Here is a 24,626-nt window from a genome sequence, read left to right on the forward strand (position 1 = left end):
GAACAGCACTTCCCGTGGGAAGATGCTGAAATGAAATCGCATCCCTAGGCATCCAGCTGACCAAAAATCAAATCAACACTGTTAGGCAAAGCAGCTGTTCAAGACCTACCCCTGCTGAAGAGTCTGCATGGGGAAAACCCTGGTCAAGGTTGTCTAACAGGATACCTGAGTGAGAAGGAAGTGCAGAGCAAATCTGAAAAAGATTGTGAACTTATTGCTGTACCCTGGGGACAGCAAGACTCTACAAAAAGCCTATTAAAATATAGGACATAAACTGCATTTTAAATTAATATGGGGAGTTGAGACAGCTTGGGTGAGTTCATAATTCCTTGAGCTGGATAAACAGATTATGTTCTATAGATGAGGGCTTTTTTTGGAAATAATGTGGAATGTCAAAGTATTTTTGTCCCATTGGTAAAATATATTTGTGATATGCATCTTTTTCATTAGCAAATAAATAGCAAGGCTGTTTTTGGACAACTATGATTGTTCTGATAGCTAGAGCTCATGACAAAGCTTGACTTCCAGTTGGCCAAAGGTTTTTAAATCCCTTTCTCTCTCTCTCTCTCTCTCTCTCTCTCTCTCTCTTATTTATTACATTTATATCCCACCTTTCCATAAGGCGCTCAAAGGTGGTGTACATGGTTCTTAATGTCCCTGGTTTATCATCACAACAGCTGCATGACGTAGGTTAGGCTGAGAGATAGTGATTGGTGCAAGTTCACTCAGTGAGTTTCATGGCTGAGTAGAGACTAGAACCCTGGTCTCCTGGGTCTCAGTCCAAGACTCTTAGACCACTCTGGCTCTCAGATTTAGACTCAAAAGAAAGTTAATGTTATAGAAAAGAGAGACTCAAAGCAAAATAATAATTATAAACCACTATTTCTATGATTAAGTTGCTACATCTGTATTTAAGCACATTAAAGAGGACTTCAAAGATGGTGTAATATACAACACTATTGCCTTCAAGTAGTTAAGCGTTTGGTTTCCCAGTCCAAATACTATGTGAGATCCTGAGATTTTGTTGTTCCCGACAGCCCTCAAAGATTTTGATTATAAGCGTCTTTAGTATGAGGTTGGAAGATCAAAGGCAGCCTACTTAGAGATCTATCAGAAGCCAACTTTAGTGCCTTGGGGCAACTTTTGTCCTTGTGAGTAATTATAATTTGTCGGTAAATGTAGATATCACAATAGCTTTAATTGCTCTGTAAAATATTTTTTCCCCTTCTCATATCAAAATGCACAACATACGAATCATAAAGATAAGTAGATTTTCAATAAATTTGTGAATGTGCATACATAACAGCTTTATAGCTTTGCCTATTTGCTGGGAAATGCACCAGGGACTGAGATAGGATTTGGCTCTGATCACGGTAAGAAAACTGGAGACATATTGGCTCATGGCTTTGGGCAGCATTCTCATTGTAGATGTTGCAGGCCGGCTTGTGTCCTGTCAATGAAGAGGAGGGACACTGGAAAGGGGGGTGGATTGCAGTGTTTTGGATATAGTAGTACAAGAGTGTGTTTGTTTATGTGTGTACTGGTATATGTACATACATACATCAGATTCTCATATGAAAGTATAATGTGGAACCATACTATCTGGCGGTGGGGGCGGGGGGAAATTTGATGAAAGAAAGATTAATTAGAGTAAGATTAGTTTATGACTTTCTTCTTTTAAACAAGGAGGAGGAAATGTTTGTGCCTTTCGTGTCCTTCTCATATATCTTTACCTCAGTGCAAAAGGGATTGTGAGGAACAGACCCACACCAAAGCAAGATATGATACCAACCGGGATCTTAAACTGAAGATCAATAATGCAAACAGTTACTGTTGCTTACTTTATCTCAATGGAGCCTAGATGTATCACAGGCTGTATATTCTGGTCATTGACAATCTCCAGAAGTGCCTATTTATTCTTTCCATCATGGGAAGAAGCAAACATAGCTAATCAAATTGAAATAGTCCTGAAATATCTCTTGCTGCAGTCCAGTCAATCATAGTTCTTGACACTAAAAATGGCACTGACGGCAGCAGGAGTTGAGAGGATGGATTAAAAAATAAAATTATAAAAGTCACGTATAGCTTGCAAGTCTCTTTCCTTCAGTGCCTTGCATCTGGTTCATTAAAATGATTCCAGAATACACCTTCTGGGGTCGCTGAAAGATTTGTAAGTAAAAAGCCACATCCAATGCAGACATTTGCCTGATTACTTACAGCTCAGCTCATTATTCAGTTGTCATTCTTAGCTCCAGATTACTCAAAGCTTTAGTTCCAAATACCTCCAGGGCAGGAGAACCTTTAGGGAATAGTCTTAAAGCTGGCAACTCTGTCAAACACTTGCAGCAGACCACACAGCCAACAAATCTGAAGTCACTGTTGTTGCTTTAAAAAGAATGAGGACCGAGCTACACTGAATCAAGTGCCAAAATTCCTGTAGTCAGAAATAGCTGAACACATCCCCAACGCTGAACATTTTGTTTATCCTTGAAGCATTTTCATCCATATAAACATAGAGGGCAAATATATATTTACAATAAGTAAAGTTACTTTGTATGAACCCTCCTCTACAGGCTTTGCACATTACACAGAAGCATTGAAATAGAAAGTGGAAGTTGTGCATTTCAGAATTTCCCCACACGAGGTTCCCAAGTATCTCAAACATGAGGGAACTACACAATTCTCTCCTTCCATCCAGGATATACAAACCATCTTATTAGAAACAGAATATTTCTAAAAGATTAACCCATATCCCATTTGTAGTATTGAATATGCTTTAAGTCGACAGCAAGAGAGGCATACAAACAGTGTATAGGAGGGGCTTGTCACATACATCCAGTAAATCTGAGAAAATGCAAGCAAATTAACTGGTGTCCTGTACAACACTGACTTTGACACATCCTGGGACCATTAACCCGAAAATTGGCACTGTTGAAATTTCTTTATTGATCCTACTGACTTCCGGGGAGGAATCATGGCAGACTAGATATCTGCTGCTGGCACTCCTGCCAGCAGAGATAATTATGCAGTGACGAGGTAATCAAGACATAAATCTTGATTGCCAAACTCCCTTCTGAATGAGAGGGGGGGAGGGGTAAAGCCCCAAAAGCTCAGAAATTGATACTCATCAAACCGTGGTACAGAAGCCTTTGGGAGTGGAGAGGCGTCGAAAGCAGGGAAACGCCACCAGTCCACACACTGCATAATCACCCTTGAATTAGGGTTTCAGGTCTGCAAACCTCCTTTTAACTATGATTAAGGCTGGGAATTAGCATGAATAGGATTTTCTATCTGTCAATTAAATAACACCCAGAAAAGAAGCGGGTTGCTGGGTGGCGAAAGAACACTAAATAACAGGCTGGAAAATATATCAAGAAGCATAAATTAATTGACTATCCTGAAAGATCGTAATGGTTCTGAAGTTGCTTGTAGCCTTTGCTTAGCGTTGCTTGCAAATATCTATTTCTTCTTGTGCTGAGGAAAATTTATAAACCCCCCAAATAAGACTCAACTTCTAAGTCTACTTCTTCTCCAAAGAAAAGGGCTTCTGTTTCTCCCTACTAGCTATATTGTTTGGACATTTCTGCTTCTGTTCTTAAAACAGCTAAAAAAACACAGCATACGTGGTTCCTTACACTGTGCCACTATGTGTTACACTTTCAGTTCTGGTTAGTTGCAGGTGTCTCACTTTATCATACAGAGCCTCACCTGATAGTGAATATCTGTTAACTAGGATACTTCAACATCTGTTTATATAACCTGCAAAAAGGAAGGCATAGCTTTGCAATTAGAAGACTATTTTACTGTGCTGCTTACATCATTATGCATATAATTTTGCCCACTTTTATACTTACATCCAATATTTTATTATATATTGCAAAATTCAGAGGACCGAAAGGTCAGTTATCTCCTCACATTGAAGCAAATTTAGGGATGTGAGAAACCCCTTAAGAAATATTACTAGTCTTATCTAAAGTCTTCCTTCAGTGTTCCATAGAGGTGTCAACTGAGCAGGAATCTTGAGGATTTCCTCTTGATTTCCTTTTTAGGTGAAACTGGTGGCAACCATTTTTCTAAGCCTAAGTTGTAATTAGCCCCTTCCAGCTGCCCTGGGCTCCTTTGGAAGAACAAGAAAAAGTCATTATAATAATTACTACTGCTATTATTTTTCGACTTCTTCCTCCTCCTCTTTATTGAAAGAACACAGTCTGGTCAACTAGGATACTGCATCCTAAAATCTAAGAGCAAAAACATGATGGATGTAAGATATGTACAAGATATATGGGATAAGAAACAGTTCAATAAAAAACAGATAGCTGAAGCAAATAACCCATGTCATATTGCTTCAGGAAAATGGAAAAGACACCAATGTCACTAGCCAGTATTAATCTGTAGAATGTTTCTGTTTCATCACTACATTTTGTGATCTGCAATAAATGTCTTCTATCAAGCCGTCCAACAGAAACCTTTTTAGAATGTAACCAATCAATTCTGTCCAGTATGCCATTTCCAGTTGTGGAGTCTGTTCCCAAATTTCCATTAACTGCATTAAAACTTTCCATCCTGTTTTTTAAAAATAAGTTAATAATAATAATAATCATCCAGTGACAATCAATGAGGTTGTTTGTGTGATGATACTGCCAGGAGATCATTCAAGAATTTCACTATCCTGGTTATTTGAGGCCTTCTAATTTCAATAAACCATCTGAATTAATTAATGGATCCTATGTACCCATCACCTCCATATAAAAGCGACGTTGAAATAACAAGATATCAAAAGTAACAAAACCAAAGCAAAAGCTACTGGTAGTTTTTCATATTACATGATGTGAGTAAAGATTTAATTTTATACACACCTGTTAGTAAGGCCCTTGGAACTCAGTGGACATGTACAGGAATGCACTATAAAATCAACTGCAATTTATGTAGTAGACTAAATATTCAAAATAACTATAACAGCTATTATTTAAAAACTAATTTTCTTCTGCTCAAATTCTTTGTTTTCCCATCCTATTCCCCACCCCTTTATAAATACAGGCCATTTGTTGCTTCTTCCCGTGTCTCAATAAGATAAATGAACAAATTCAGAATATTTTCCATGCCTCATCTGTCTACTCCCCAAGCTGTCAGTGAGCTCATGCTAGAAGTCCATAGCAAGCAAACTGTATTTTAAAATATATAAAAATAAGAATATTGCTTCCATGGTAACCTCAGAACTTTTACCAGATCTGTTCATGTGTCTGTACCCACGTCTATGTGAATACATATCTTACAAGTATAGTCATGGAACTATTCGAATCTTTACTTGAGGCGATTGTGCACCAGTATGTTACTGCAGTAGACATGTCCTCTACATTTCCTTGGTCCTGCCTCTTAACTGCCTTTTCCTCCACCATTGATCCATATTTCAAAAAAGTGAAAATCCGGACACAAAGGTTGTTGAGTTTTGTTTTTGTGTTGAGGTTTTTGAGCAATTTTTAAGGAAATTCACCAAAAAATCAACACTTGGCTTGCTATACGTCTAGGTTTCCCCAGACATTTAGTGATTTTCGGAAATTCCTCCTGGACGCTATTTCTGACAGACGAATCCCAGATATGTCTGGGGAAAACCCGGACATATGGCAGCCCTAGCTAAGTTGTAAGAAAACAGAAGCCAGATTAGCCCTAACTCAATGAGGGTTTGAGACCCATCGGCTACCCTCACCTGGTTTTAGCAGCCCGTTGAAGCTGTTCCTGAGGTACGGCCGCTGTTGCATGCTGACAGCTTCTAGCAGCCACAGGTGAGAGCTGAGTGCAAGATGAGGATGAAGGGTGGACAAACTATGCCAGAAGGAGCATGATGTGTCCCCTGTCAGAAGTACTACCCCTCTCTTAACATCCCATATACTCTCCAAAAGACAAGATGCTGCACAGATAACAAAAATCATTATATGCTTGTTTCCCAGCTATCTTGGAGTTTTTTAAAAAATAAAAACAAAAACGTTGAGCTATGATCTAAATAATACTAAGATTCTTAATTACTATGGATTGTTAGGTTCATAAACACAGTTGTTCTCCAATAGGGTAATGTGAAGACAGATTAGGTATATGGCTGCAAGGGATTCCATTCATTTCTTTGGTTGCTGTAGGCCCCAGAAGGGAGACTAATAGAGGAGATGAATACTGTCGGGTTAACTATGTTGTTGTTTAGTCGTTTAGTCGTGTTCAACTCTTCGTGACCTCATGGACCAGAGCACGCCAGTCACTCCTGTCTTCCATTGCCTCCTGCAGTTTGGTCAAACTCATGCTGGTAGCTTCGAGAACACTGTCCAACCATCTTGTCCTCTGTTGTCCCCTTCTCCTTGTGCCCTCTATCTTTCCCAGCATCAGGGTCTTTTCCAGGGAGTCTTCTCTTATCATGAGGTAGCCAAAGTATTGGAGTCTCAGCTTCAGGATCTGTCCTTCCATGAGCACTCAGGGCTGATTTCCTTAAGAATGGATAGGTTTGATCTTCTTGCAGTCCATGGGACTCTCAAGAGTCTCCTCCAGCACCATAATTCAAAAGCATCAATTCTTCAGCGATCAGCCTTCTTTATGGTCCATGTACAAGTGCAAATTCACTTCAGATGTGACTTCTTACGTGTGAGTTTGGAGAGAAATATGAGTAAATCAGGAAGTGAGGCTTGCATACTTTAAAATTCCAAACAGCATTGCCACATACCTTTTTAGAAGGTAATCCAGTAATATTTATTATTACTATTTGACTTTACATTTAGATCTCAGTGAGACTTTTCACCCTTCCTTGCTGTTTTGATCATAGAGTATGATCAGATTCGGAGATAACATGGTTATCTGAATGTGGGGTCTCCTATGAACTGGAAGATTAAGCTCACTTCAAATAATGCAGTAGCTTCTCTTCATGGGCAGGGGGGAACTGGGTATGAAAGGACGACCAAAGCCCATTTATGATTGCTCCCTAGGGAGCATCACGGGGGAGTAAGGAAGCTGCTATGTGACAGGCTCCCCTTCTGGACTATGGCTTGTTCTTGTGAAAATAGTTGATGATCCATGAATTATTCACCTCTAGCAATTCATAAAGGCATCTTTCTTTAAGCCTAACATACGGGTGACTTTTTGTGGTTCACTAGAGAATTATGTAGAAATGCTGCCTAGTGGCACGGGCTTCCTAAACCACATTGTCCACATCACTCATAAGATATTTACATCTGCAATGTGTTCCACTTCAGCAGATAAGACAAATGGAAGTGTCCCCTGCCATTACCCGTGTACTTCAGAAATTTAACCTTCTCCTACCCAGCAGCAGAGAGCATTCACCTATATAATTTGCCATGGCCTCCTGCTGCCCAGAGCATAGGGACTCTGGTCGGTTCCTATTTCAGATCTTTAAGACACATTGAAGCACATAGTTGAAATGCCACTAGGCCAGCCTCAAGGTAGATGAAATTTTGATATGAATATTTGTATCACCGTCAGAGTTCCCTGTCTTAAGTTTGACAAGATTCCTGTTTCTAAATATTTGAACATGCAAGTCTTAAATGTGACTGGCTGTCTCAAGACTCTTTCCATCTCTCTTGGTGGGGAGGAGTGTGTGTGTTTTTAATTTAAATTATCTCTTTTGAGGTTTGTAGGGGAAAAGAAAATATTTATCTTTTAGCTTATTGATATCAGCAGGCAAGCTAGCTAGTCTCAGAAGGATGGAAGGTTTATTGGTTAAGAGATGCAGGCACCCAGTTTGTGATAAAGGAATTCTTTGCATTTTTCCTCAGCAAAGTAAATTGCTTGTAGGATATTGCACAGAACTTAATCCTTTCAGAGCTGCATCTCAGTAAATCTGTTTTAAAATGCTGTCTGCTATTAAATAGTTAATGTTGTGTATGTATACACATGTATGTTAAATACAGAGATGAAACTGAATTCCATAAAGAAACTTCCTGGGAAACAGTTCAGAACTGCATGCAGGATCTCCGTCCCTTCTAAATAGGCTCACTTCTACACAGACACGTTTGTGGCCCTGAGTAAATTTTATATATTTGAAGGAACATATCAGAAATGGGATGGATAGATAGGAATCATAATTATCTTGCTACTTTTGGGGGTGTTTGCTATGCATTTTCATATCACTGGGCCACCTGACTATCGATCCAGAACTCATCATAGCATGCATGAGTGGACCTGCTTCGTGCTTCCTCACATTAGATTGCTGTCCAGAATATTATTTTTTCATGCCAGTTGCTGGTTCTATTCAATGAAAATTGCAGCTGGTAGAAGGTCCATGGTAGCATCTCAAGGGGGGAGTTTTCAGCTTAATAGTATAAAAATTCCATATCCCCACACTATTAAAACTATGCTATTGTGATCCTTCTCTTTCCATGGTATACAGAGAAAGCTGGTGTGGCTGCTTGTCACATGCCATACCCTCCAACATTTCTCCAATGAAAATAGGGATGTTCTATTCCATCATCATCATAATATAATAATAATAATAATTTTATTATTTATACACTTTCCAGCTGATTGGGTTGCCCCTGTCATGGTGGGCGACTTTCAGCATATATAAAAACATAATAAAACATTAAACATTTTAAAACTTCCCTGTAAAGGACTTCCTTCAGATGTCTTCTAAAGATAGTTCAGTTACTTATCTCCTTGGCTTGGGGGTTGGGGTTCATATAACTCCATACCCTTCAACATTTCTCTGATGAAAATAGGGATGTCCTAAGGAAAAGTGGGATATTCTGGAATCAAATCAGAAACCGAGACAGATTCTGTAAATCTGGGGCAGTCCCTAGAAAATAGGGACACTTGGAGGGTCTGACATATGTTTGCCTCATAATACTTTGAACAACTCTGGAAGTAGGAAGAAACTTTGGAGGAGAGAGTTTTGTTTTTCTGGTAAAGAGATTGCCCAGGCAACATAGTGAGTTTAGGAAAGAAGACTATGGATAATCACAATTGCATTTTTAAAACCTTCACTTATCCACATTAATGCCTTAGAAAACAATAGGTGCCATATTTAATTCTTAAAAGCCTCTTGCACAGTAGGGTCATATTTTTAATAATAATTCGTTTGAAAGAGGCTATTTCAATTTGTTTATATAAGTTCACTGTAATCATTACGTAAATTAGCAGCATTGCTTTGGTTTGCAAATTCTGGCATCCTTTTGCTACCGCTTGAAAGATCACCTGTCTGTCAGGAGCTCGTCTTACACTTGAGTAGGACCCTGGCAGAGACACATGCCCGACTGGCATGTTCTCTCCCTCCTGGTTGATCGTTTGGGAGCTTCAAAAGCTTTCTTCAACCCGAACATTACACCGACCAATGCCAACAGACATCAGCACACTTAGGGATCCGCAGAGTCTTTGCAGCTTGCGTAATAGTCCTCAGCAACTCAGCATTTTGGCTAATCTGCTTTATTTACATATAAACACACATGGAGCATTGCAATATGGCTCTGTCTCTCTCTAGCATCAGATAGCAAAGAGAGAGAACAAAGGACAATAGTCCCACTTCACAGAACACAGTAACACAAGCATCCTGTCTCCGTCACTTCCCACCTTGTGGAGTCAAAACATACACTGTCATGTGATAGACAAAAATCTCATGACTGCAATCATGGAGCAGAAATTCTAACACTGTCAACCTGTTCCTGTGAGTTCAGAATACATTTATGCTACCATCCAACGGGCAGTGAAAGCCTCATCGTGGCCATGCTTAGTGCAGTATGAAGCCTGCATATCACAAAGGAGGTCTTCTATTCTTAACCAATCGCATTGAGGAGCCAATTGGAGTGGGCGAAATCATGGTCTTTAGGATTGAAAGAAGGGGAATCCCAAGAGCGCATTGGGTTTTGAAAATTCATGAAAAACAAAACGGAGACATCAAGTTCTTGACAAAGGGTGACAATAACGCTGTTGATGACCAAGGCTCGTACATGCAAGGTCAGCACTGGCCGGAGAAGAAAGATGTAGTAGGACGAGCAAGAGGATTTGTGCCATGCATTGGAATAGTGACCATCTTTAAATTTAAGTACATTGTCCTCTTTTTATTGGACTTGTTTGTTCTAGTGCATCATCAAGAGTAGCCTGCAACCCAGGGAGGCCAGCTGGAGATGCCTTTTGGTCTGAGTAGACAGTGGCGTGTGAAGTATGCACATTTCACCGCTTCTTAACCAAGTTTGGCTTTTGGCTTTTGTTTTTCTACAGCCACGTAACAGGAGAGTTGAGTCCAGTATTTTGAACATTTTGTCACATTATAGTATTTTTGTACACCAGTGAATTTTCATATTAAAAGTTTTAAGCAAAAAAGAAAAGAAAAGAAAAGAAAAGAAAAGAAAAGAAGAGAAATGAATACATTTATGTTGAAATACTCTGGTGGGAGGAAGTGGCTACTTACACACCTAACCTGGTTACTAGGAAGCAGTTATACTGGACGAGAGCATGAGCCACTGCCTTGTGGGTGCTGATTTGAGTAAACCAATGGATAAAAGGATACGCAAAGGAACACAACCAACATGTCATGACTTCAGTCATGTAACAACCACAGCAGAAAGTGTTTCTCTACTCATGGGCCTCTCTGCAGGTCAGGTGCAACTTGTAGATCCTATTAAAAAAGAAAATAGCAAATTATTTAATAAAGAAGTGAGGACTTATTCCAACAGACTTTGGGAACTGACTGCTTTTAATGAAAGGGCCGGTGCTGTGCTCTTTTTATTGTAATTTTGTGTAGCTTTTTACTGGATCTTAAAAGTTTTTAATTCTATTGATGTTTAACCGTTTTTTAATGATTTAAAAAATGTTTTTAGCTTTTCTTATTTAATTTGTAAGCTGCATTGAGCCCCTCTCAGGGAAAAAGGCAGGATATAAATGCAGTGATGTTTTTCTAGAAAAAGAAGTGCTGTAACTCATCATGAACGCATCCCTTGTTCGTTCTCTTATAATGCTATGGCACCCACCTAAGAGGTGCTGTAACTGAGTTTTGGAGAGTTTCAGCTAAAAAAAGCCCTGGATAAATATATGATGACTGTGATTAAGGCAGGGATGGGGAACCTGCAACCCTCCATATGTAGTTAGACTACAACTCTCATCATTCCTGATCATTGGCTATGCTTGCTGGGGCTGATGGGAATTGGAGTCCTACAACACCTGGTGGGCTACAGGTTCTCTATTCCTGGGCTAAGGGGACAGTGGGGCCTACCTTTAATTGGTAGTAATTTATTTTAAGGAATTCTGGTGAGTGATTGTTTGCTGTGAATAAATAATCTAGAAAACATTAAATAATATAACATATTGGATGCTGTATTTTAATTCTCTGACATGAAGAAATTCACTTACCTTTTAAAGTAACAGCAGGCTACAGAGATACTGCAGCTTTCAAAGGCGTATGAAGTCAGCAAGAATACATTGTAGTAAGAAACATTTTGCCTTTTGTGTCAAACAGGAAATGTAAAGTTTATAGAATCAAATGTAAATCCATATCAATTTGACATGCTAACTGCATTTCCCCTAAGAATGGTTTAAATAGGTTTAATTTAAGTATATAATTACAGAATGCTATTACATTTCATTTTTTTTCTGTGGCAGTATGGCAAAACAAATGCAATTTCTGCATTTACAGTTTTGCAAAATCCCTCAACCTCCCTCATTCCATAATGTTAGAAAAGATAATTAGTAAATTGGTAGATTTGTTTGTTGCTTGGTCTATTTTTCCTTTTCTACTGGGGAGCCCAAAAATGAGGATAATAAGTTGAAACGCAATTGATTTGAAACTTAATTAAGACAAGACAGAGTTACTTCCAGTAGATGGTTCAGTTGACAATGATGAAAGTGGTGGTATTTAGTTTGTTCTGGTTGGGATTGCAGTCCTTAAGAAATAGGTTTGCAGCTTGCGGGTGTTATTAGACCTGGCACTACATGGATACTGAAGTGGAGTCCGTGGTTCAGAACAGTGTGATTGGTGCACAAGTCTGCAGTCTCTTCTCCAAAAACAATCTTTCCAGAGTGATCCATTCCCTGATAACATCTGCCATGACCTGTCCAAGACATTTTGGCATCAGAGAACCCCAAAACTGGACACACCTCCTTCCCACCAGGGAGGACAGGGCGAGTGAAGATTGAATTTAGGAACAAGGCAGGGGAGAAAGAGTAACATAGGGATCTGCTGCCCCCAGGGACCCTGCTGCTTGAGACAGTTGCCTCACGTGGCTGACCCTGACACCCGGGTTAGAATATAGTGGCATGTTATATGTGGGGTTGCTTCTGAAATAGCAACTGGTTCAGAATGTGATGGCCAGGCTGCTAACTGGAATCTGCCATCTGAAATAAATTTTGCCAATGAGTAAAGACCATAACCGACTCCCAGTTTGTTTCCAAACACAATTCGAATTTCTTGAGTTACCCTGTTAGCAGACCACTTGGAGCTGTTGGGAAATGCCCTGAGGTACCCCTTCAGCCCCCGAACTCCAAGCGTCTTCCGGTATACACAGCTCTGGAAAAGGCATATAGTGACATGTATCAAATGATATATGCACGCTAATCTTCTAGCATAACACAGCAAGAGGCGGGAGACATCGTAGAGCTAGTCTACTTATTTATTTACACACTATGTACAGACAAAGGAAGCATAGTGTCTTCTCTCTCTCCAGCTCTGAGAGAACAGGTCACAAGTAAAAGCAAAAGTACAGTACAATAAGTACATACTCGGAAGAGATAAGGCTGTCTTCTGTTCCCACACTCTTCCCAGACAGGCATGTGATTTACACCAATCTCATCTGCATCATCGGAGGTGTGAAATACTAACAGGGGCTTTACAGTATAGATTATCTTGAGAAGTTGGATCCTGCTAACAGAGGGTCCATGTTGTGCTCGGCCCCTGAAACTCTTCCCCAACTGGATTGTGGGTGAGGCTTGCCCCGTTCCAAGCCGGTGGTGCCACAGTTATGCCACTGGCCTTTAACCAATCAGCATCGTGGCAAAGGTTGGGGGTTGGGGGTGCCTTCTACCATATAACTAACCTTCTACCCATTTGTTTTGAGATATCAGCTCCATGTCTTTTGTCCTCAAAGTTTAGGACAGAATACGTACCCGAAACATATCCACCTTGTATCTACCTTGCTGTCTTCTAAGTGCCAGAATAACAGTGCAATCCTATTTATGTTTACTTACATTTAGTGGGGGGAGATAAAACACACTGCCCTCATAAGATGGTTTACATACAGTTGTTGTTGTTGTTTTTTAAAAATGGTATCAATAGCAATATTTACAATGTAAGCACTAATTTGAAAATGTTAATTAAAAAACCAGGCCCCACTGCTACATTATTGTCTCATCTCTCTTTCTGATGAGTTCAGTCTACATAGATAAAATTGCCACTGAACATAAGCATTTAACTGTATACTAATTCACACAGCTGATTCAATATACATGACGTCTTAGAGCACATCCAAGCTTAACTTCCTTTGGAAAGGCATCCGAAAATGCGTGTGAGAGATGTGTGCAGTCTTAAGAACACAGATGTGTGAATTTAGGCATAGCTGATTAAACAGAAGTACCTGCTTGGCAGCTAAAATGAAGTTAATTGGAAATTCTCCTTTTGTGCCTACAGAAATGTATCTTCTGCAGACAAAGAATTAAGAAAATATCTGGCGCCTGCATCCAGTGTTCCTACGGTCGTTGCCCAGCTTCTTTCCATGTTACATGTGCTCATGCCGCAGGAGTGCTGATGGAACCAGATGACTGGCCTTATGTTGTCTATATCACATGTTTCAGGCACAAAATCAGTCAAAATGTGGTAAGGATTTGCATAATTTAATTCCCGTATTATTTCCCCCCATTTTATTCCATGTTGTTGTTTCTTTGTTTTCAAAAACAAGAACACTGCTACTAGGCTGAACCAGGTTAAAAAGCTTGCTAGTTCCTGGCTGTCACGGAACAATGAAAAAATGCCAAGAATGTATGGACTGGGTTTGAAAGGCAATGAATGATAGTTGTGTGCAGTGGTAAATTAATTTCATAGAAGGAGAGTTACTCTTTTAAATACTAAGCCCAGACAAGTCAGGGCTTTTTGCTTGGTTCTAAGCAAATGCATGTAGTTTGAGAAACTCTCTTCATTGTTTCATTATCTCATTATCCGGAGCTGAGCTCTGGCATTCAAAGCAAGTCCTGAGTATGAGAAAGGCTTGGCTCAAATTAAATCCACACTATATCACTTTAAACTGATGGATGCAGTCTTGCTCTGAGGTAGGATAAAATTAAGCTGTAGGATTCTACCATTTCTCCTTGTGATCTGGACACTACATACAGTGTAGAACCACATTCATAGCTTGTGGTCTGCTAAACCCCCTAGATTCCTTTTTACATGTACTGCCATCAAGTCAAGCCTCTCCCATACTGTAGTCTCATCTGATTCTTCCTGCCTAAATGCAGAACTTCACATTTATCTCTGTTGAAATTCATGTTGTTAGCGCCCCATTCTCCATCCTGTCAAAATTATTTTTTAATCTGGTTTCTGTGTTTGCAGGTATTAGCTACCCCACCCAGTTTGGTGTCATCTGCAGATTTGATGAGCACCCTCCCCCCCACTTTCTGCCAAGTCATTTATAAAGAAGTTAAACAAGACTGGGCACAGACCAGAACTCTGCAGCCCCCCCCCATTGATCATTTCATATATACCAGGCATGTCCAACCGGTCGATTGCGATCTACTTGTCAACCGTGGGGCGTCCCTGGTCGATTGCATGATCCTGATGGAGCCCCCCCCCAAAAAAGCTCAACAACTCTGAACAATCCTCCCCCCAAAAAACTCAAAAACTTTGGTCAATCCAGTGGGTAGATAACTGCCATTTTTTAATAGTGGGAGTAGATTGCAGGCTCTTGGGAGTTGGACATGCCTGATATATACAAATCACAGACTTCCTGATGACACCTTCTGTGTAGCCAGTCATTCACTTGCTCTGTACTTCTGTCTCTTCTGAGGCCATGACCTTCAACAAGGAAGGAGTGGTGAAAACACCACCTGTGTCCCAGTGTCCTTCACCTTTCTACTCAGAGTCTCATAGCGATTTGCAGTAGGTTTAGTGCCATGCCTGCCATTGTTACTTGTTCCCACATGTTTCAGCAGCAAGGGATAAAAGTCAGTGGGTTTGACGAGACTTTATCATGTCAAAAGGGAACTATTTCAAAGCCAGTTTTTCTAAGGACTGTGAAGTTGACCTTCTTTCCAAGGGCTGAAGTGCCATAACATGTGTTATTTATCATAGGTCTTCCAGGACCTATATAATCACTATAAAAATAACAGAAAAGGTTAGCTTTCTGTCCTCATACATAGGAGGCAAGATAAAACTTTATAATACTTATTCATAGTATTTCATTTCCACACATAAGTCCAAGATTACCTTTCTTCTTCATTGTGATTTGCTGTGGCTCATATTTTTATATGACTACCTTAGTTCATTCATCGCTCATGTTACACAAAAGAAATCGTGCTGTCCAAACCGCAGCCTGCACAGTAATCCAGAAAATGCCACAGATGTTTATCTAATCTAATTCAGTTCTTTGCATAACAGCTGTCCCTCTGATCAAAAATTGCATTCTTTGCATCTATAAATTCTTAGGCTTCTGTGGTAGAAAATCTTTTTTTGGAACATGTTTATCAATAACACTTTCTGTGAGATACATTTTTCCAGGAATGGGAAATCGAAAACTCTTAACGCACTCTCCACGTTGGGGTAAATTACTGTTTTTTGAACTTTTAATTGCATTTTTTTAAAAAACAAAAAAACCCAAACACAATCCACCAGCAGAGGACTGCACACAGCAACTGTTGCCACCAGAGGTAGGGCAGCACAGACTTTCCAGGTGAAATGTAGGGCAAACATAGGTCCAGGAAAAATGGGAGCAGATCCACAAATCCTTAAATGACTCACCAAGAGTCAAGTGTGCAGGCAGATATATAGAAGGGACAGTTACTAATCTGGTGCCTTTCAGCTGTTCTGGACTACAGCTTCCAGCCAGCACAGTGGGAGGGCACCAGGTTTGCAAAAGCTGCAGTGAGGCTGAAGGCAGCTCAGCATCGGGAGTGGCTCATACCAAAACAATCAAATTATATTCACGATGAATTGGAGTAAGTGAACATTTCACCCATGAGAAGTTCTAGATTTAGGTTATTAAAAACACACACACATTTTTATTAGGTTTTATACAAATACAAGAACCATTAAACACTTACCCAGCAGTACATCTGACGGTGTTTGTTTTATCCGTGGACTCTAGACATAAACTTACACATTCAACATTGAAACATATTAGATTCAGGTTTGAGGAGTCCCTTGGCAAAGCGTCCTTTGGGAGTCCCTCTCCTTCACCATTGGGCCTTGTCAGGCTTACCTGGTGGTGGTAGTGTTCCAAACAGCAGTGGGCAGCTGGGTCTAGCTTTAGTTTTAATTTCATACCATGTCACAGAGCAATGCTATGCTAGGGACATTGTGGAAATGTAATGGTGGCTAGAACCAGTTGACTGGGGCTACTGAGAATGCCAAGATGGGGTGGGGCAGGGCAGAGTATCTACATATGTGTTGAGGCCCTAGCAGCTGCCCAAGGATGCCCTGGCTACAAGTGCTACTGACCACTGGTTAATTCTGCACCACTTCTGCTCTTATTTCCTAATAATATAGTTCATTATAACTTACCCCTTTCAATGCACAGGGCTGAGAAGTGAGAGGGGAACTCGGGATCTGTGGACATCAGGGGCCCTGGACTCTTCTTGGACTGCTTGCTCCATTTTTCACCCGTACAGCAAGAGCCATTCTGGTTCCAAACCTGGTTAGGTGTAACCCCTGGTTAACCACTGCAGATACAATGCCTAGCTACCATGGTTTCATGCTGGCAGGAAGAGAATGGGGTCTTTGCATTTAAGTAGTACAGGGCAAGGTGTAGGTAATATGAATTTCTTCAAGGACACACCTATATATACAACCATAATTCCACAATCAACAATGGAATATTGATAAAGGCCCATCTTTTAAAAATCAAATCCACTATGTATTGCAGTGTTAAAGCAATGAGACATGGTTTAATCCAAAACGTTTACTGAGGTGTTTCAAAGTATTTTGATATATTCATCTTGTAGGTACTCACAATTTAGTTCTCTGAATGTATTGAATAGTTTGCTGCTCTCAAAGGTTACAATCATTAGGTAATAAAGGGCAGGTAATCAGTCTGCATATGTCACATTTTTTTTTCCAGCTAAGTAGATTTCTAATTTTGAAACATCTTCCTCTCTAAATCAGTTATACATTTGAACATTTCCTGTTTTCTCTACATTTTATTACCTGGCTATAGCCATAGGCTTTATTAATGTTGGCATATACAGTGGTACCTCAGGTTAAGTACTTAATTCGTTCCGGAGGTCTGTACTTAAGCTGAAACTCTTCTTAACCTGAAGCACCACTTTAGCTAATGGCGCCTCCTGCTGCTGCCGCGCCGCCAGAACACGATTTCTGTTCTTATCCTGAAACAAAGTTCTTAACCTGAAGCACTATTTCTGGGTTAGCGGAGTCTGTAACCTGAAGCGTATGTAACCTGAGGTACCACTGTACACAAAGTGAAATGTGCTACATGCAGTGTGTGGTACAGATTGGTGAGTGGGTTGATTTGTAGTTACCTGAAACACATCCCCTCTCCTTCGTCTTACCTTTCAATAGGTTATAAGTGCTGCAGTGCAAGCAGCAGAGAGAGAGGGAAGACGCTCTCTCCATTTATTTCCTTTCTCAGACATTCCATGCACCGATTAGCAGCCTGCTGGGTGATGGAAACCAGTGGCTCATGAGAATGCATGAGACAGAGATCTCCTTGGCCTGTCACACTGCTACCCTGTGCCCCAGAGCAACGGAGAATGAAGCAATCCTAAAGCCGTTGTTTCTCACCATATATATATCATAAGGCCCTACCCAAATGTAGCAACTGGTTTGAAAATGTGATGAACCCTTGGACATTTTTGTAATAGATGCGAGCTTTCTTTAATCTACGCTTTATCTACTGGAAGCTGATACACTCATTTTGATTGCAAGTGGCGATTGCAGAAGCCTGTGTGGCAGTGTGACACATGCTAATGATTCCATGCTTCTGAAACTGCAGGCAAAGCAGGTACCTGCATGCATCCTCAGGACCGCTGTAAGCCATGATTTTCATCTCCAGTTCTGCAAGCAAACAAATGTATATCTGCGCATAGGATTTTAGCATCAGTCAAAAGATCTTTGGAGTTGTATGTGGCTTTCAGAGACACCTTAAGCAGAATGACTATAGCATTTTGACAGTCTGTCACTTCAATAGGATGCTGCTGCAGCTGCAACCATTTCTCTATTTAGTGTTGGTGGTAAAGGTGTCGGCAATACTGTTCTCAGGAGCTCTTTAGGGAATGCAAGAGGCATTGCTGAATGTGTGACTGGTAAGAAGGACTCGCCAAGCAAAGCCTCTTGCGTTGTCAATGCTGTATTGTCTCCTTTCAGCCATGAAGGTGGCATTGACAGCCAGATGGAATGGATGCTAGGTAGATGTGGAGGAAAGCAGTGGAGTGGTAGCTGGGATTTGGCAAGAGAAAGGAAGCAGCCAGGCCCATGCAGAGGGGTGGGGGGAAGGTGGGCACATTTGCCCTGGGCCACGGTGGGGCTAAGCCAGGGACCAGCTGCTTTTTTTGTTTGAGTTTATAACTTTATTCTAACAAGACTGCCGGCCCAGGCTTCAGAAGTCGCTGCAACCTCTGCACAGACCTGGAAGCAGCTGCAGATTATTAGGAAGTGGGAAGAGAGTGAAAAACAAGCAAGATGGAACAGCAAAGCCACAACTCTCTCTCACCCCATGTACATTTCATATGAGACCTGATAAATTGATGGTCTGTTTACTAGCCCTCAATAAAACACTTGAAACAAGACAAATTATATTTTATCAATTTCAGTTAAAAGCTCACCTACAATGCATCACGTTTTCTGTGCAAGTTCTTGACTCTAGAAGCAAGCGGCTTGGGCTAAGGGAGATGTTTCTAAACAGTTGCTTTCTGACAGTTGTGGCTGTGGCAAAGAAGGCCTTCATTCATCTGTTTATTTCATAAAATTTATACATCGCTTGATTGTTAAAAAACAACAACCCTCAAAGCAGTTTAGAAAAGATAAAACAGTAAAATCAAGAAAAAATTGCAACCCTACTTTAAAGTACAGTGGTACCTCGGGTTAAGTACTTAATTCGTTCTGGAGGTCCGTTCTTAACCTGAAACTGTTCTTAACCTGAAGCACCACTTTAGCTAATGCGGCCTCCTGCTGCTGCCGCGCTGCTGGAGCCCGATTTCTGTTCTTATCCTGAAGCGTATGTAACCCGAGGTACCACTGTATCAAAAAGTTAAAATACTAAAAGAGATGAATATTACCTCAACTTTCTAAGCACCTGGGTAGGCTTGTCTAAACAGAAATGTTTTTAGCAGGCACCAAAAAGAGTACAGTGAAGGTTCTTGATCTCATTAGGCAGGGAGTTCCAAAGTTGTAAGTGCTGCCATACTGAACGATTTCATAAATGTGGAACGGGTATTATGTGGCACCTACAGCAGTGCCAAAGGGACGCGGGTGGTGCTGTGGGTTAAATTACAGAGCCTAGGACTTGCCGATCAAAAGGTCGGCGGTTCGAATCGCCTCAAAGGGGTGAGCTCCCGTTGCTCGGTCCCTGCTCCTGCCAACCTAGCAGTTCGAAAGCACGTCAAAGTGCAAGTAGATAAATAGGTACCGCTCCGGCGGGAAGGTAAACGGCGTTTCCGTGCACTGCTCTGGTTCGCCAGAAGTGGCTTAGTCATGCTGGCCACATGACCCGGAAGCTGTACGCCGGCTCCATCGGCCAATAAAGCGAGATGAGCGCCACAACCCCCTAGTCGGCCACGACTGGACCTAACAGTCAGGGGTCCCTTTACCTTTACCTTACAGCAGTGCCAATTGAAGTGGTCATGTGGTCACATGTAGGGTAAGGTGATCTCGTAGTTGTAAGCTGGTCTCAATTTTTAAAGGGATTTATATATCAATAGTAATACCTCAAACTTGGTCTGATAGCAAATCAGCAATCAGTTCAGATCTCTGAGCACAGGTCTTTCATGAATCCTGGTCATCAGACACAAAGAATCCTTAGATGTACAGGACCCAGTGGATTGAAACGAGTGAGACAAATTTTGTGGCTGATATAACTATGTGTGCTTAATTTTTGCTTTCTAGAAAACCAAAGCCTTCGAGAAAACGGTCTCAGCCGGCCAAACTGTCATAGCGAAACACAGGAACACACGGTACTATAGCTGCAGAGTAAAAGAAGTTACATCTCAAGTTTTCTACGAAGTCATGTTTGATGACGGTTCCTTCAGCCGGGACACCTTCCCTGAAGACATTGTGGTAAGTATTTATTTTAAGAAACTGATTTTTATTTTTATTTTTGAAAGTTAAATAAGGAAAATTGAACAATTTCTTCTGACCTTTCAACAGGGATAATTAACTTAATATTCTGCTTGTGTTTGCTATTTCTTGCTGCAGAGAATTATTACTTTCTCAGGGGCTTCCCAACCTTGTTTGTTCTAATTAGTATCCACCATTTCGTCAAATGAATCAAAACTAATCTTCCAAAGTCTTTTAATTAAATAAGAAGTATGTTTTTAATAAAAGATATTAGAGTGGGAATTCCACATATTGTAATGTGTCTCTGAGAGATAATATTACAAAATTCCTTGATGAATTGAGAAAAAGCCCATGTTCAAATATGTAATAGGCAGAATGGTTCTCATGAATCTAGTATGATGACTTGTTTACATCTTGGATGTGTTTGTAAGATTCCATTGCCTAATGATACTAAATCCGAAGGGAAATGGCATTGTTTGCAACATTTCACAACATGCATTTCAGTGCATGTTTAAACCAACATTTTATTATAGCAATTAATCAGTGCTTCATGTTCTTATATGGTGCAGTAGATTCAGGGTGATTCTGTCTTGCCTTGCATGTAACACAACTTGCATGCACTCTGGTATTGTGGTTAGTCCCTTTGCACTTTTCTCATCCTGGGAGTGCTGCATCTTGGGCTGATGTCTGGCCTCCTGTCAAAATTCTTCAGGCTCCATTACATCAGTCAGACGTTGCCAGGATATGGCAGCAATACATTTATTCCTCAGGCAGGCCCTCTCCCTTTCTGTCCCTTGTGCTTCGGAAAAGAAAAAAAAGTTGCAAAGCTGGCTCAGCATCCGGTTTTAGATGTTTAAAAATACTGAAAGGGTTTCTGGGCACAATTCAAAGTGTTGGTCCTGAACTTCAAAGCCCTAAACGGCCTTGGCCCAGTATACCTGAAGGGGCGTCTCTACCCCCATTGTTCAGCCCGAACACTGAGGTTCAGCGCTGAGGGCCTTCTGGTGGTTCCCTCACTGCGAGAAGTGAAGTTACAGGGAACCAAGCAGGAAGCCTTCTCGGTAGTGGCACCCGCCTTGTGGAATGCCCTCCCACCAGATGTCAAAGAAATAAACAACCACCAGACTTTTAGAAGACACCTGAAGGCAGCCCTGTTTAGGGAAGCTTTTAATATTTGATGGATTACTGTATTTTAATCTTTCGTTGGAAGCCTCCCAGAGTGGCTGGGGAAACCCAGCCAGATGGGCGGGGTATAAACAAACAAACAATTATTATTATTATTATTATTATTATTATTATTATTATTATTATTATTATTAAAGTATGGACTTCAAACTCCTAAGGTATAACAGTCCTGAGAGCCAACTGTTGAACTCTTTAGCCAGTGCAGAGTATGTGATTTTGGACCGTTGTTTTTGTGATATCCATGATTGATGAGTCATCATCTTGAATCTTGTACATTATCTGACAGTTGGGGTCTTTTGGATGGATTTGTATTTAAACAATGCTTTTTTCAAATATCTGCTGTGATTTCAGGCCCACATTTTGGTTTGCTTGTGAAGTCTTCATGAGGTGTTAGAAGACTAGCCAGTAAAGATGTCTACCTCTCTGTCCTGTTTTGCTAATCTCTATGTCCATGTGACATATTATCCGGGGAATCTCTCCTACTGCATTTAAATAGGTATCTTCTAGAGAAACAGGAACTTCTGTCAGATGTTTGTACACATTCTTGTATAAGAGGCCTATGAGCTTCAACTACAAGGAATAAGGATCACACAGGTTTTATATGGTCAACTCGGGATTTGAGTTGTGAGTCTAGTGCCTACCTAATAAATGAAAAAGGCTGCAGAATTGTGCTCACATGGTGGGATTGACAGCAAAGAACTTCACATGTGGCGTTCAGTTTGTAGATAACAACTGTAGGAAAAATGAGTGCTATTGACATTGAAGAACTATAAAGAGAATTAACTATTGGAGGCAGGAAGATTGATGAGACGCAACAAAGAATGAAAGTGTTAGTTTGGCTCCACTAATTTGGCAGACAGATAGTACTATGGGATTAAAAAAAAAAGCATTGGTCATGTATTTTCCTTTGCGAATTGCAAATATAAAGCATAGAACATGGATAGCTGGAGCTGGATAGCTCAGTTGGTTAGAGCACGGTGCTGACAATGCCAAAGTTGCAGGTTCAATCCCCATAAGGGACAGCTGAATATTCCTCTATTGCAGGGGGTTGGACTAGATGATCCTCAGGTTCCCTTCCAGCTCTATGATACTATGATTCTATGCTGTGGGCAGGGAGAATCACAACACATTTTGTTCCCTGTAGTGTTGCTGGATAGAGCACAATGAAGTTGGCCAAGGTGTTACGATCTTCAGGCTAGGTCAGTATGCTGCAAGCCTGCTATCACAAATGTCCATCTTCGCTCGCCTGTAGGTATGCATGCTGATCTCTGCTGTTGTCTTACTTTGATTTCAGGAAGGAAAGCTGTCCTTCAAACATTATTAGCAGAGATTATACTGTTTTCCTTGCTAAGTCCTTACTTATAAAAAGGTCTTATACCTTTTTTGGAAGTATAACACTCAAAGTGGGGCAGTTTCAAAGCAGTGTGTGATGGATTTAGCTGTTCACCTCTCACTGGTGATAAAGGAAGCCGTGCAGCTAAATTCCTGCTACGGCCCTTTGAAAAGCTACTTCTTTGTTTGGAATGTTATAAAAAGCATCATTAATGATTGGGGATGCCTTGATTTAAGGAACACTGAGATATATGAGGCTGTGTTCCTTAGTGGAAGCCACCGTTTTCTTTCCACCTGCATCAAAGCTTGAGCTGTGGGAGAGAGGAAAACTGCTTACCACCCAAGTGGGGTGGTTTGATTTGGTGCTAAGAGGAAATGTAATCAGGCCTGGATATGCCTCAGTGCTTCTCAGATAGTAGAGGAACAACATATAATTGTTTGAAGCAAATGCCAAAGAACTTTCAGATTCCGTAGAGAAATCTTTGTGTGTTTTCATTAGATAATATACCTGTAGCATCAGTAACAGGAAGGATTCCTCCCCCCAAAAAACCCTGCCTTCCTAATCCGTGCAATGTGCATATCAGGTGTTAGTGCCACTGGGAGGACTTATTCATCAAATTTTGTGCGGCGGCAATGTTGCTGCCTATTGAAGAAGCTATTTCTCTAATCTGTTTCCCTGTTCAGCTAGCTCACAAAGATAGCAAAAGCTTTCTGCTTTACGTGTTCAAGCCACTGCACAATTTCCGTTCGGTTCACAATTGCATTTATGGGAGACAAGCCACCATTTCGTGTCTGTACAGCCTTTGGTAAGATTGCTTGCAAGGAGAAAGAAGGGGTTTGGGGGAAATTGCAGCCTTCCCCCCCAGATTTTCAGTTCCTTGGTTCATACAGGTCAGGGAAGACACTGTCTTTGTTTCTACTGCATGTTTTGAAATTTACAGCAATGTTTACCAAATCCAACAGTCCAACTATGTTAAGCATACCTATTCAAATCAATGAAAATGAATGCGTCTCCAGCTTACTCAAGTTATTTTTAACTTGAGGAAGTATGAAGAGCATTTTGGTGGTTTTCTAGTCATCCCTGCAGAGGAAGAAACTTGACCAAAAAAATAAATAAATCAGATGTGGATTGTGTGTGTGAATTCCTTTAGTTCTCAGCCACTATATCTAAGACCAGAATAGTTTGTCCTTGTAGATTAGATCCTAAATTCTGTACATACAGTTCTGAACATTACTCCCTAATATTTTTGGAAGAGAAGCATGTAGCAATAACGTTATCCTGTAGTCTGTCCTCACATGTATGTCATTACACAGAGAGAGGGGTCAGCTGTGCCAATAGCACCAGCCCTGACACAGCCTGAGTTGAGCAGCCTGGAGCCATCTGAATATGGGTCCCCCAACCTGGACTCCCAGAGATTGCATCTCCTGAACCAGATCCCTCCCCCACCCCATGGAACCAATACCCCCTATTCCAAGAGCCAGAAATAATGAAATATCAAGGAGTGTCGAACTTGAGGGCTGCTACTTTAAGAATCTCCATTGTCCATCAAAAGGAAAGGTCCTAGGAGAGGTAGGCCCAGTAGCTATAAAGGGGATCAGTTTGAACTCAATGCCTGTTGCAACATGTAGTCTCTTCCCTAGGACATGTCTCTGACAGCTTTGGCTTTTTAGTCCTAACTCATAATCTCTGAGTAAATACTGC

General features: G+C 40.8%; 1 protein-coding gene across 7 annotated transcripts in view; it reads left to right on the plus strand.

The window, feature by feature from the left end:
• Positions 1-24,626, plus strand: part of KDM4C (lysine demethylase 4C) — a gene marked incomplete at its 5' end in the record, with an annotated part of 182,636 nt that overhangs the window by 138,868 nt on the left and 19,142 nt on the right. For 6 of the 7 annotated variants that reach the window (XM_083592980.1, XM_083592976.1, XM_083592981.1 and 3 more), the window contains 2 exons: positions 13,601-13,786; positions 20,237-20,407. In XM_083592980.1, the coding sequence (XP_083449106.1) occupies positions 13,601-13,786; positions 20,237-20,407 (357 nt within the window). Of the gene's footprint in view, positions 1-13,600; positions 13,787-14,969; positions 15,081-20,236; positions 20,408-24,626 lie in introns of those variants that run through there. The other variant, XM_083592982.1, reaches the window with a different exon arrangement.

The sequence above is a fragment of the Podarcis filfolensis genome (genome assembly GCF_964270895.1).
Source record: "Podarcis filfolensis genome assembly, chromosome: 17".
NCBI lineage: Eukaryota > Metazoa > Chordata > Lepidosauria > Squamata > Lacertidae > Podarcis > Podarcis filfolensis.